Source organism: Podarcis gaigeae (assembly GCF_964106915.1).
Source record: "Podarcis gaigeae genome assembly, chromosome: 8".
Lineage (NCBI taxonomy): Eukaryota > Metazoa > Chordata > Lepidosauria > Squamata > Lacertidae > Podarcis > Podarcis gaigeae.
The window spans coordinates 56,524,508-56,539,302 of NC_139684.1; the positions used below are offsets into that span (position 1 = coordinate 56,524,508).

Consider the following 14,795-nt stretch of genomic DNA (forward strand, 5'->3'; position numbering starts at 1 on the left):
TCAGTGTCATCAGCATACTGGTGACAGCCCAGCCCAAAGCTCCGGATAATCTGGGCAAGGGGGCGCATAAAGATGTTAAAGAGCATCGGGGAGAGAATTGCGCCATGCGGCACTCCACACACCAAGGAGTGGCGTGACGACATTTCCCTCCCTAGTGCCACCCTCTGTCCCCGACCAGAGATAAAAGAACACAACCAGTTACGGGCTATGCCCTGTATCCCCACGTCTGCAAGGCGGTGGTCCAGAAGGTCATGATCGACCATGTCAAGGGCTGCTGACAAATCTAAAAGGATCAGCAGTCCTGATTCGCCTCGATCCAGTTGTCTTCGGAGATCATCCATGGCATGATGGCCATGCTCTGACTCCATTGTCAGAGACAGCAATGATACTGAATGCCAGTTGCTGGAAACCAGAAGAGGAAAGAGTGCTCTTGTGCTCAGATCCTGCTTGCGAGTTTCCTGTTGGGGCATCTGGTTGGCCATTGTGAGAACAGCAGCCTAGACTAGATGGGTCACTCTGGCCTGATTCAGCAAGCTGCTCTTATGTTCTTAAATCATGTTAAGGTTGTGTTACATCAAAGTAACAGTTTGTACAAGCACTGCCCAGTCCTCTCTTTCATTTTTTTGCCTGTTTTCACTTGAGCAGGGATGGGGATCATTTGCAATCCCCTCCAGATGCTGTTGGACTTACAACTCCCATCAACCCCAAAAGCCAACGTGACCCAGTGGTCGTGGATGATAGGAGTTGTAGTCCAGCCACATCTGGAGGGCATCAGGTTTCCTCACCCCTGAGCTAGAGACTGATTTCACAATATCTGACCTCCACTCCCTTGACCGTTCTCTCTCTCTTCAGTGGCCTGAGTGGTCTGGCCTGATGGTTTGGTTGAATTTTTGCTCATTTCTTGTCTGCCTCCATCACAGGTTGGTGTGTGGAGTCCATCTGATGGACTGAATATCACTGAAATCTCCCGAAGGCAAGGCCCCAATGTGACAGATTCCCTCACCAACAGATCCTTGATTGTCACCACAGTCCTGGTAAGTGGTTGCAGGGTTCTATCTAACCCCTCCTAGATTTGGCTGTTTCCACTTCTAGATCGTAACCCCACCACCACCTTCTAAGGAGCTTGAGCTGTGTTTTCATACATTACATTGTGTATGGACAGATTATCCTGATAGCAAAAGGGCTGAACTATTTGGGCATGGCAGGGAACTGTCCAAAACAATGTTCTCCTTGGCAGCATCCAGACTGGGGTTCAGTGAAGCCACTGGAGCTCAATGTGGTGTATCTGGTTCTACTCCTCCTTAAATAATCCCCACAACAACCCTGTGAGGTAAGTTAAACTGAGAAGCACTGAGTGGTCTGAGGTCACCCAGTGGACTTCAAGGTCGAGTGGGAGATTTGACACTCTAACACATACATGATCACACTTCCTCTCACCAGTGGATTCCATTCTATCTTCTGCTCAGCCCTATGCTGGGGAGCAACTTCCCACAGCCCGCAAACCACCCGCTCTGAAACTGCAACCAAGCCCTTGTCATCTCTCAGGAGCTCTTATTGACATTTCTCAGCATCCCTTGGGGCTCCCCCACACACACACACTTAGGCACCCAAGTGACAAACTACCCCAAAGTAATTCACTTAGCCAGCGACGCTTGGATACTCAGCCGGTCTCCTTGGCCACTAACTGTCACAGCACATTTAGCACACGGGCCTGCTATTGGATTTGAAGGCAGGCATCAGTTCAGGGTGAATTTCCATCCAGTCTCTAATGAATTATGATGAGGCCCACTGGTTTAGATTCAGATGTGTTAGACAGAGTGCCGAGCTTTGTTACTTCAGGAGGAAGATAGGGGGAGGGCGGGGGCAGGCGAATCCCTTGGAGAGGATGCTGCAGCGAGATTGAAGAGTTTCTCTCTTTGAAACCACACACACAGGCTCCTCTCTCCCAATTCCAAATCGGCCCCCCATTTTGATAGTTTCTCTAAGCCTTTGCTACAGCATCAGCAGCTGGTCCTTGTGGGTCTAGATCAGCTGCCATACTATCATGGAACTGTAGAGTTGGAAGGGACTCAAAGGATCATCTAGTCCAGGGATCCCCAGCTGATCCTGGTAGATCGTGGGATCCTTATCGTGTACAAAAAGTTACGGGGGGAAAGCTTAAAAACTCTGTGCAATCCACCCACCCCACACACGCTCCTCCTTCTTCCAATGACAATGGATAGATCACTGCCAGTTTTTTTATACTGGGAGTAGATTGCAGTCTCTTGGGAGCTGGACATGCCTGATAGTCCAACCACTCACAATGCAGGAATCACAGCATCATTTTGGCCTGCAGGGGGAGGCCTTGGTCACCTTGAAAAGGTTAGCCAGTACCTCATACTAAACCTAGGCCCCATCACTATTATAGATTTAAAGCAGAATCATACCATTTGAAATAGTCATCCAGAAACTATAGTTTGTTAAGGGTGCTGAGAGTCCTTAGAAGACCCCTATTTCCCTCACAGAGTTACAAATACCTCTTCCCAGGGACCTCAGGGAGCTGTAGCTCTGTGAGGAGAATTGGGGTATCCTAACTGCTCTCAGCATCTACAGGTGCATGGCCATCTGTCAGTGATCCTTTTGCTGTGATTCCCACATTGCAGAGGGTTGGACTTCAACTCTAGAATTCTATGAATCCACGATACACTTCCCAGGTTTAAAGTGGTGTGATACTGCTTTCAGTGTATAGTGCAGATGGGGCCCTAGACTGCCTTATAAAGTCATAGAATTGTAGAGTTCAGATTTGCTAGCTGTCATTCCTGGGTTGCAGGGGGTTGGATTAGAGGTCCCGTGGGGTCCCTTCCAAGAGTTTTATGGTTCTGTGCTGATGACGCAGGTGGAGACGAGCGCTTCTGCTTTGCCTGAGTTCTGCAACAGTTCCCTTTTCAAGCAGGGAATCACCCACAGCTCCCTCCCGCTCTGCCACTTGATGGCCTGTTTGTTGTTGCTGATGCTGCCGCCACCAAGACGTGGTGCTGGGATTCCTCCCTGCCTCCCCCTTTCACACCCTCCTGCTCATCCTGCAGCGCCTTGTCGGTGGCAGCTGGCCGATGATGTTTCTCCAACAGACCGTTCCGCTCTCTCCTCCTCGAGCCACGGGAGAGCTGTGAAGATCCTGAAATTGAGGGCACCTTCGCTGAGAAATCGATTAGCGAGCCCTGAAAGCCTGCGAATTGAATGTCTGACCGTTTCCAGTAATAAATTGTGAAACAGCCCGTGAATAAGTGCCTTGCAGAGTTCAAGAATTACCCCCTAGGAAATGTCTGAGACCTCCAGGAGCGGCGCAGAGGCGAGCAGAGCTCCTACATGATGCTGCTTCTTCAACTGTTAAATATGGAGGAACACGCCCCCCTCCACTCTGTTTTGTGCCTCCCAAGATTAATGGGGCTTTATGGCTGCTCCTGCCGGCCTCTAGATTTGAGAACGAATGCAAGAGGCACGAGGACCAGCTTCCTGGATAGGCATCCTGCCTGCTGCCTTGCTTTCAGCTGTTCCTTGTCCACCAGCTGTACCAGTTTTGGGTGCTGCAAGTTGTTTGTCCTATTTTAAGGACTGGGTAACCCAGTGGTTTCCAAAGTGTGTGGTATCGCCTCCTTGCGGGGCATCGGGATTACCAAGGGTGGGCATTAAGAGGCAAGATGGTGACGCCATTGGGGGGAGGAGGGGCGGATACCAGAGGTGCAAATGACTATGAGACTTTGAAATGCTAGAATCCCTGGAGCAAGTTCATCGGTTTTGTTGAATCAATTAAATAAATAATTTTAATTGGATTTTGATTAAGTGGGCAATTAATTGTCACTGTTTCAAATTTTATTGTGTTCTTGCAGTCCTTAGGGGCTTGTGCAAACTGCTATTCTGAAGAGTGCTTTTTAAAGAGTAGGGTAGGGGAAACTGGGGAAGAGTTTATAGAACCAAAGGGGTCTGGCCCCCCAAAAATCAGTACTACTGAAGTAGCTCCTTCACCCTGCCTAGCAGGTTCCAAACATGGAGAAAGCCTCTTTTTATGGGTCTTTCATGGAAGGCAATCTTTATGTGGGGCAGTCAGGCTGAGTTCCAAAGAGCAGTAAGGTCCAGTGGTAAGGCAGGTGGCCATGAAGCCACTCTGGCCTTCTACCACATCCTTAGGAAAACAATGCATGATGGCCTCAGTTCCTGATCTGTAAAATGAGAACATTCCAAACAGCTGAGCATGAGGGGCCACAATCCAAAGCAGAGATGAGCAACCATTAAAATCAATAGTGTTCAATGACTTCTTTCAGGGTGTTTACTTCTGCCTTGAATTGTGGCCACTGAAGTTTTTGAAGCACATTGAAAATAAAACAAGTTCTAAGGATGGAATATGATATTGAATTATTTGCTACATTTATGTCCTCCTGTTTTCTCCAAGGAGATTCCAGGTCCTCGTCAGGCCATCTAACCACTACAGCACACTGGCTCTCATTAGTGTTATAATGCTATAATGGTAGCAGGCATGATAACGACCAAACTGGCTGCAGTGCCAGAAAGCAAAGAGAGACACCCAGATCTATCCTGTGGCTACTTAAAGGGGCTTCTGTGGCTGGTGGGTTTAGCTTGCATGTGGTTGTTTAGCTACTCGCTGTCTCTTTCCTTCCTTCCTGTGTAGGAGGAACCCTTTGTCATGTTCATCAAGTCGGACACCGTGCTCTCCGGGAATGAGCGCTTTGAAGGCTACTGCGTTGATCTCCTAAGGGAAGTCTCCCGAATCCTTGGCTTCAGCTATGAGATCCGTGTGGTGGAGGATGGGAAGTACGGAGCCCAGGATGAGAAGGGGCAGTGGAACGGCATGATCAGGGAGCTGATTGATCATGTAAGTACCTTGCTGTTATCTATAGATGTTCCTCGGGATCCCTTCCAATTCTACAGTTCTATGATTCTATGTGCTGCATCACCCCCCCTCCCACCTTCATTTGTCTGCCTGCTTGCTTAAAATACTTCTATCCTGGCTTTCCAGAAGGGACCCACAAGGCTCAACCTGGCTAGCAGCAAAAAATAACATCAATAAATGCAACCAGAAAACATGTAAGGATATTGTTTTGAAAAGCAGATAAAAACAGGACAGTTAAAACTTAACCACTTCACAGGTCAGATGCTCATTAAAAAAGAAAAGAAAAGTTTTCATATGGCAGGAGAAGGCCCTTAAGGAGAGAGCATGCCTTACCCCCTCTGGATAAGGAGTTCAAAAACCTATGTGCAGCCACAGAGAAGGCCTTCACCTGCACCTCAGCCAAACACAACTCTTGATAGGGAGGAGAGCCTCTCCAGAAGATCTTAATAACTGGACAGTTGTGGAGGAGAGAAGACAGACTTCAGAAATCCCAAGCCATTTATTTAGGGTCATGATGAACTTTGAACTGGGCTCAAAAAATTAACCAGAAGCCCACGAATCAGCTGTCATAAAGAAGTAACATACTCCCAGTACCCAGCTCTGTTCAGCAGACTGGCCACAACGTTCTGGAGCAGCTGGAATTTCTGAAGACTTCTCAAAGGCAGCCCCACAGAGAACACATTGCAGTAGTCTATTTGAGATGTGGCTAAGGTATGTGTCATCATACCCATCTCTGGTGACTCATGGAATGGGCACAGCTGGTGCACCAACCTAAGTTGGGTAAATGCAGTCCTGACCACAGTCAATAGTTCAGCATCTGTGCCCAAGGCTGGGTCCAAGAACATCCCCTAAGCTGTGCACTTGAGTTTCCAAGGGAGGGATTCTGCCCCATTTCTGTCTTGTCTGGATTAAGCCTCAGCTTGTTTGTCCCCAACCCATCCATGATCAAATTAAAAACTGAAGGAAAAATTGAAGGAAAATTGAAGGAAGGAGAAAGAGACAAGGATACTATCCACTTGAAACTGGCTTGTGTCGGACTTGTGTTCGACCGAGCTCCTCCGAGCTCCTCCAACGTGATTAACAACCTGAGCCTTGATGAGGTTCCAAGCACGTTGCCCCATTACGCAGAGTATCCAGCACAGGGAAGGACGAGATAGTATGAGCTACATGGCAAAAAGAGTTTTATTCCTAACTACGCAGACAGAAAAGAAAATGCATCCTCTCTCTGTGAGAGCAGAGAGCAACTGAAAAACAAAGGAACAGGAAACCAGTAACATCACATCCGTCTCCTGTCTTCCATGAGACTTCCAATAGCCTGGAAGCTCTGGAATGCAAAACAGAGTCTTGTGACTCCAAGAGCACTGCACAGTGGCAACACACAGAAACTAACAGCTTGGACTGAAACTGGAGTTTTGGTGGAGAGAGAGAATCTGAATTTTCATACATTTGTTTATTAGTAGTTACTTAGATCTACAATCTTCTTAAGACTATGCTGTGCATCATCTGTCTGTCCACCCATCATCCATTTCCACATGTTCCTCTTGAGTGTGACCAAGAAACAGAACCAAATATTGTGCTTCTTTGGAGAGATTGCTCTGAGAGTATATGCTCTGAGGTGGTAGTTGTAGTCCCTAGAAAAGGTGTATGGTGAAACATACCTTTTAGCTCCCAAACAAGTAGAAGGACTTGCTAAGGAAGAGGTAGAGAATCAGAGGCAGACTCAAAAGCAGAGTGTTTCTGAGAGGCATGGGCTGGAGTCACATCCAGCCCTAAGCAATCTGTCTCTCAAGGAGTTAAGCTGTGGCCTGCGGTCCAGAATCCCAGAGGCAATATCTCCGCTTGATGATCCATGCTTGCACTTTTATAGCCTGACCCTGCTGCAAAGCAGAGGACAAGCTGTTAAAAAAAAAAAAAAGCAGGACCAGGTGTGTGAGGAACAATTTCATTTATTTGGAAATGCAGTTTTATTTTCAAAAGCAGAACGTAAACAGATTCTTCCTTCCAGCTGAGTAAATGCAGAAATCTTTTGCAGGCGACAGAGGCAGTTCTCCTCCGCCTAGCAGTAATACACCCTTCTCTGAAACGCTAAGCTGGATAGCCTCCGTGGATAGCATTATTGGGCAAGCTTCTCCTCACTCAGGTTTGGTTGGACTGGAATCTTTAATAAAATAAAAAAAGCAGGAAAATAGCTTGGCCCATTTCTGAGCCATTCCTGGTTCTCTGGCACTCAAGTGGCAAGCAGAGAGAAGCCTTTTGTTTCTGTTATCCTGGGTCTGAGGGCTTGTCCACGCTTCTGCTTGCCCCATGCCTAGAAACATAGAAGCCAACTGCAGGGGCCCTTGGGTGCTTGGGCACCCACAATAATATAATTGTGGGGGCTGAGCACCCACAAAGTCAATGAAGAAGGCTGGCATGTGGCAGTAGCACTGCCTCCAAAAGAGAAGCGGTTCAGCTCTGCCCTCCTCGGCCAACGAGTGAGGCACCCTTTTCTGGGGGGTGGGGCTCAGACATGGAGGTAGTCTCTCTGCCTCCAAGCCCTTCCCCATGGAGAAGGGTGCCTCGCTGGCTGCAGATAGGAGGAGGAGGAAGAGGAGTCATTGCTGCTGGCTGCCGCAATGTGGACTTGCAACATCACTCGCCCACACCTGCACCTAGTGTGAGTGAGATCACATGCACTACGTCCACGCAATGTCGCATGTCCATGTTGCGGTGGTGGGCACCCACAATCCTGAGAGAAAGGTGGCACTCCTGCCTTGAAAGCATGGGTCCAATCAATTTTCCGCTTGACCTGAGCTTTCTAGGCTTAGGTCTGAGCAGTTTCCTTCTTGCCCCCACTCCTTTCCTAGTGAAAACCACTCTTCAATGCTAAATCGGAGCAAACGTCCATCTGGGGAAAACCTGAATTGCTGTTTGCTCCAACTGAGCACTAAAGAGCAGTTTTCCCCAGGGGAAACCAGTGGGACAAGAGGAGGTGTGAATAAGAATAATATTACAGCATGCCAGGGTGCAAGCAGAGGGTTGGACTAGTTCTGCCCTGCCCCATGTTATCCTCACAATAACCCTGTGAAGTAGGTTAGGCTGAGAGTGATCTGGTTAGGCCCAGGATCTGAACCCTGATCTCTCAAGTCCTAGTCTGACACTTTAACCACTACACCACACTGGCACTTGTGGACGAGCACACGCCAACGTGCTTTCGCACAAGCAACAGGTACAAAGTCACTTTGCAAAAGAAGAAACGCTTTGAAACAGCAATTTTAAAAAAGCAACCACGCTCGTAAGAGCACTTTCAAACAGTAATTACCACCTGCCTATTGAGAGCATCTTTTTATCGGAGTCCCTCAAAGCACTCCACAAACATTAATTACCCCCCTGCAATGCTAAGTGGGTTCCGTTTTAATTGAAACTGTAAATGACTTTGCTCAGAGCTGTGCACCGTATCGGGGCAGAAGGGAGGCAGGAGCCACAGATCCTAAAACCTGGCTGCCATGGCTGCGGCTGGCCTGGCTACTGTCATTTTACAGGAACCATGGTTCTGACAGCTTGCACCATTTTACGCAGATAATCAGTTGGTGTAGTACAATAACACGAGAGCAAAGGGACCTTGCTTCCCTATGGGAAAGATGTCTTTTTAATAATCCTTTTATTAATAGGAGATCCACCTTTCACCATTTATTTTAACCATTTGGTGATTAATCTGGGCTGCTGTGTGCAGGAAGTCACATGAGGCTCCAGAACGGCATCAATTTCTTGATGCTCTAATAATACCATGAAGAAAATAATGCAATCTGAGGGACTTCTAATTTCCCAGCCCACTGAAGTGTCTTCCATGCAAATTTCAATTCAGAGGCCTCCTCAGACTGAACCTGTAAAACAGAACAAAATAATTAATGGCATAATTACCCTCTGAATGCAGTTTGGAGGCATCAAAGTGGGGGAAGGCTCTCTCTTTTACATCCACCAACCCCACGGAATGTCTCCCTTAGCAATTGATTTGTTGGGTTTAAGAGTGGGAGAAAGATGTCCATACACAGCACTGCATCAGCCCAGCCAGGAAGCAGCATTTATTTCTTCCAAGTCAGACCACTCTAAAAAGCCAGCGCAATGTAGTGATTACAGTGGTGGATTGAGACCTGGGAGACCAAGGTTCAAGTCCCCATTCAGCCATGAACTTCACTGGGTAACCTTGGGCCAGTCACTGCCTCTCAGTGTAGCCTTCCTTGCAGAGTTGTTGGGGGATTAAAGGAAGAGGGGGAGAACCACATACACCGCCCTGAGCTCCTTGGAGGAAAAGCTGTTATATAAATGTAACAATAAAGCAAAGCCTTCCTCCAATAGTTGGGGCTTGGTGTGAGGACTGCTGTTGTGTGTGCACTGCCATCTACAGTATGAATGTCAGTGTGTTTAGGTGCATGTCTGAGCAAACTATAGATGCATCCTATAGATATCCTTTTGCAGTGTGTGTTGAGGGGGGTACACTGTAACTTCAGGCCAAATGCCTGAGTTCTGTGGAACCTTGCAGAAAGCTGTGATGCTTGTTCTCTGTCAAGAGACCTGACTTGGTCAGCACATCGTTTGACGCACAACTTTCCCCCCTGTGCAGAAAGTCAATGAGTCACGTAACTCATGACTCGCCCAAGGCACACTGTTTCCCACCACAGGTGGCCTGTGATGTGAAGATGAGGACAACCAGTGGTGCTGCCCTTTATTTGTCAGCACTTGCATTTTGGGATTGCAGGGACTCTACTTTGCCCCCCGCTGTGTGATCCTGGCAGGTCTGGCCACAGGCAGTGCAGCCTTAAGGGAAAAAACAGCTTTTTAGAAAGTCCTTTGTTTTGAGGCTGGCCTGAAGCAACAAAAGCAAGAACATCTCGTGCCTTGGAAGGTTTATGTGTTCAGTTCCCCCCACCCTGCAAAATGGCCATTTCCTCCTGCAGCTGGGAAAATCCCCAGCTGGCTCAGAGGACCATCCCACACCATGGCCATTCATTTCACACACAATTTTCAAAAATGTAGATGCTAACCTTTGACGACAGCGAGATCCTGCAAATGCAGGAAGAAGGAGGAGGAGATCAGGGACACAGCTCCACTCCTCCTCTGTTGCATCCCCAAACAACTTGCGGTTGAAGGGGACCCTCTCCACAGATCTTCATGCCTGAGCATTGACACCTCGGGACACTGCTGGAAATCTCTGGAGGAACCGGATGCCGAACTTAACGAGCCATTGGCTGAATCCAGCAGGCTCTTCTTACATTCTTAAATTATGTGGTTATGTGGGAATTGGCTTTCTTCATATTCATTATAGGTTTGGATATATAGGATTCTTTGGTGTTGTGCAAAACTCACTTTTGCTTGTGGTTAATGAACGGTATATCCATAGATGATCCTATCAAATAGCAGAAGGTTAAAGTTGTGGTCTTTGGTCTTAAAGATCCACCTAGAACAGCATTTTGATTCCAGCTAGATACCGCCTGGGATTTTCACAAGAAAGGCATAAAGGTAACCAGTGCCCTCTCTTCTTTGCCCCCCCCCCCCCAGTATCGAGTACAGTCATACCTTGGATCCTGAATGCCTTGGTACTTGGACATTTTGGCTCCCGAACGCCACAAACCCAGAAGTGAGTGTTCCAGTTTGTGAACATTCTTTGGAAGATGAACATCCGACAGGGCTTCCGCAGCTTCCACTTGGCTGAAGGAGCTTCCTGCAGCCAATCAAAAGCCGTGCTTTGGTTTCTGAACGTTTTGGAAGTCAAACGGATTTCTGGAACGGATTCCGTTCGACTTCCAAGGTACGACTGTACTCAGAAATTTGCTATCCTGGGCATGGTTCTTCATGTATCTATCAGGGATGGTAGCTTGGTTAATCTTCTATCCATGAATTCATCTTTTGCTGAAGCCACCTCAGCTCCTGCCCAGAACTGTGAACTGCATCAGTAAAACTTATTCAAAAGAAACTTTTCATGACACATAATTCCTTCTGCCTTCTGTTCCTTATAGCTCCAAGGTAGCCTTGTTCTGACACTCCTACCACAGAAGAGGCTTGTATCAAAAGCGGCTACATCTTTTTGTCCTTATTGGACATTTTGCACCAATATAAGCTGTTCTCTGTGATTTCTACTTGGCATGAAGAACACAGAAAAAAACACAGAAATGCCTCCCCACTGATAACTGCAGCTCAGTCCTAATCTCTGTCCCTGGGAGATGATTTGACAGTTGATTTAATGCTTTCACCATAAACAGAGCATTTATTGACAGTAAATTCCAGCAATTTATGTCCTTACAGCTACCTGGTTTGGGAATGTTTTTGCACCTGATGCTGAGAGATTGTTTAGTGCAGATGTGGGCAAAATCACTGCCCTCAGATGGAAAGGGGCAAGCTTTCAAGATGTGCCCTGATTCTATGCCCTGTATGTTCTGAGCTGCAGGAATTTGGCATGGAGAAAACAAGGGCCCAGAGGATGGGAAGGAACTCCTGAATCACACAGTTTATCTTTGCCTCTTTATGTTTGCCTGAGTCCACTAAATATTTTGATTCAGCTGACACGAAAGGAAGGTAAATTTGAAGGCAAAACATATGTAGAGATCTTCACAAACTCTCTCAGGGAAGACGCATTGTCAGACATTGCTGTGTTACACTTGGAATGAATTTCATAGAATCATAGAGTTGGAAGAGACCACAAGGTCCAACCCCCTGCCAAGTCCATCGAGTCCAACCCCCTGCCAAGCAGGAAACACCATCAGAGCACTCCTGACATATGGTTGTCAAGCCTCTGCTTAAAGACCTCCAAAGAAGGAGACTCCACCATTTCTCAGAGCGAAAAGAGTTCTAGTAGGATTGGTGAAAATTCTCAGGCTGGCTTTGTGCCTCCAACCTAGATGTCTTTAAATGTGATGTGATCTAGGCTTTTTTTATCTTGTTATGTTTGTGCATCTCTTGATAGCCTTTTGAAAAAAAATGACTTTGGAGATGTGGCTTTAGCAGTCTTGACTTGCATGCCAATTTTTGCACTGCCGTCTATCCCTTTTATTCAATTCTGAATTTGGGGAATGGGATCCTTTAACAGACACTTGCAGCTGCAAACCACGAGGGCAGGAGAGAATGAAGTTCAAACAAGCCATTGCTTTGGTGAAGGCTGGTAACTAGACAGACATGGGCATGATCAAATTTTGTTGTCAATGGTGATGTACATGGGGCAGAATAAAAAGCTGGAATGGAAAGCAGTTATCCAGCTGACCATTTTGAGACATGCTGTGATCAGATTGTCCACGTTACTTCTTGGGTGACCTTCCAGTTCCCTGTGTGGTGGGAAGACTGTCCTGCTCTCCTACCAGGAAGGAACATAATGTTGGAATCAGCCATTATGAATCTTTTGCCAGTCATCTGCTGAAATCTGCTGGAACTAACAACCAAGTATCTTCTTCTCCACGGTCTCTTGTGTTCTCCAGTAAAATCAATAAAATATACATTATTTACCTTGTCTCCCAGTGGTGCAGACAATTAGTTTATCTAATATATAAAGTATACATTTGATGTTCCCTCCTTTTCCACCTTGGTATACTTTTGCTGTTCCTGTAGCAGCCCAGGAATGAGTGAACTGGTCAGTTCCTACTTCTCTCAGTTTATCATTGTTTTCCTATCTCAAGTTCTTTTCACCCCATTTGCAAATTTTTAAAAAGTATGCATGAAACAACTGCTTCTTTGTGCACATTTCTCCTGATATATGCATTTTTGCAGCAATTTCCCCAAATGCAATGCATTCTTAAGAACACAAGAAGAGCCAGCTGGATCAGGCCAATAACCCATATAGTTCATCATCCTGTTATCACAGTGGCCAACTAGATGCTGGATCCCAGCACAACAGCCCTCTCCTCTCCTGTGGTTTCCAGCAACTGGTACTCAGAAACATTACTGCCTCCAACAGTGGAAACAGAATATGACCATCTTGGCTAGTAGTCATCAATGAACACTAATGGCCACTGAAAGGGTGGAGTGGCCACAGTCCCTGGCATGAATGGAGAACCAGTAGTTTGGGTCTGCTATGGAAAGAACAGGAATGGTCCTGCTGTGTCTGTCTTCCTTATCAAAAGCATTTGTGCCAATCAGACCAAAGTATAATTTTCTCTTAACTTTCCTTTGAGACACTTTATAGACCCCACAAAAAAACAAAAGGGATAAGAACAGGGATGTGATTTCAACCCTTGAGTTCCTAGGGCACCTCTGCTACCTTCCTGGTGTTCTGGACTATAACTCCTATCAGCCCCAGCTAGCTTGCCATTGTGGTCCAGAACACCCAGAGGGCACTGGCTTGGGGAAGGGTGTGCTAGAACATTTGGGAACTCTGATTCAGAAGCTGCCAAGTGAATCCAATCCCAATAGCACTGCTTCCATTCAGGGCTAAATTTTAAGCAACCCAGAATGCATGCAGAGTTTGCAAAGGAACCCCAGGGCAGCGCTCTGAAGCTGCCAATGTCTCCTTTGCAGCTGCAGGTTTACCTGACTCATATTGGACATCACATGGCATCAGATGGGTGTGGCTGGGGGGGGGGGGAATGGCATTGCAGGCCCAACTGTGAGGCCTGATTTGACCTGTGGGCCAGAAATTCCCAAGACATCGATCTTCATAGCAGCCCTTGGGGAAACAAGATTGTGACTCAAGAGACCCAAGAGCCTTGCCCACCGCCCTTTTCCTCCTCCATTTCTAACAACTGCTCCCTCTCTCTCTCCTGCTCCATAGAAAGCTGACCTAGCTGTCGCTCCGCTCACCATCACCCATGTCCGGGAGAAAGCGATTGACTTCTCCAAGCCCTTCATGACTCTGGGGATCAGCATTCTCTACCGGAAGGCCAATGGAACCAACCCCAGTGTCTTCTCTTTCCTGAACCCTCTGTCTCCTGACATTTGGATGTACATCCTCCTTGCTTACCTGGGAGTGAGCTGCGTGCTGTTTGTGATAGCCAGGTAAGGAGCTCACCAGCTACAAGGGGCGCCAAAAGAAACTCTGTCCCTAGGATTCGGCTCCTATGCTAGGGAGCGAGATCCAAAGTCTATGAGCAGCCACTGAGAAGGCCCTCTCCTGTGTCTCCACCAAGCACTCCTGTGAGGGTGGCAGAACTGAGAGAAAGGTCCCCCTTAAAGATCTCAGAGCCCAGGCAAGTTGGTATGGGAGAAGACGGCCTTTCAGGTAGCCTGCATACACATATGCCAGTCATCTTTTCTCAAAGAACAAGCCAACCCCTTAAGAGAACTTTGGGGAAATCCCTTCCTCTCTCCTGTATGCTAAGTCCCTTCATTTTTGAGGGATAGGGTGTCTGTGTGTAGGGGTACCACATTGACTCCCACCATGGCACTTAGTGCTGTGGTCTAAACCACTGAGCCTCTTGGACTTGCCGATCAGAAGGTCGACGGTTTAAATCCCCCTGATGGAGTGAGCTCCCATTGCTCGGTCCTAGCTCCTGCCAACCTAGCAGTTCGAAAGCACGCCAAAAAGTGCAAGTAGATAAATAGATACCACTCCGGTGGGAAGGTAAATGACGTTTCCATGCACTGCTCTGGTTTCGCCAGAAGCGGCTTAGTCATGTTGGCCACATGACCTGGAAAAACTGTCTACGGACACACACCAGATCCCTTGGCCAGTAAAGCAAGATGAGCACTGCAACCCCAGAGTCATCTGCGACTGGACTTAACTGTCAGGGGTCCTTTACCCTTTTTTATGGCACTTGAGGAAAGAGCAGCCCTACAAAGGGTCTCCCCTCCTCTGTCCGTGGCAGCCAGTCTTGGCTCCAGTCCCCATAGCTTCCTGCCCCCATTCCCAGCGCACACGCAATGAGCAATGGCAATAGCCCAGCACGTCCTGAAAAATAAGTGGAGGATGGCACTGACCCGGTTGCTAATGGCAGGCATTTGGGAAACTCTG

General features: G+C 47.4%; 1 protein-coding gene across 1 annotated transcript in view; it reads left to right on the forward strand.

Moving 5' to 3' along the window:
* The window catches only part of GRIK3 (glutamate ionotropic receptor kainate type subunit 3), a 200,846-nt gene that overhangs the window by 164,162 nt on the left and 21,889 nt on the right, over positions 1–14,795 (forward strand). The window contains exons 9-11 of the mRNA XM_083751411.1: positions 921–1,034; positions 4,664–4,867; positions 13,617–13,840. Coding sequence (XP_083607537.1) covers positions 921–1,034; positions 4,664–4,867; positions 13,617–13,840 — 542 coding nt within the window. The remainder of the gene's footprint in view (positions 1–920; positions 1,035–4,663; positions 4,868–13,616; positions 13,841–14,795) is intronic.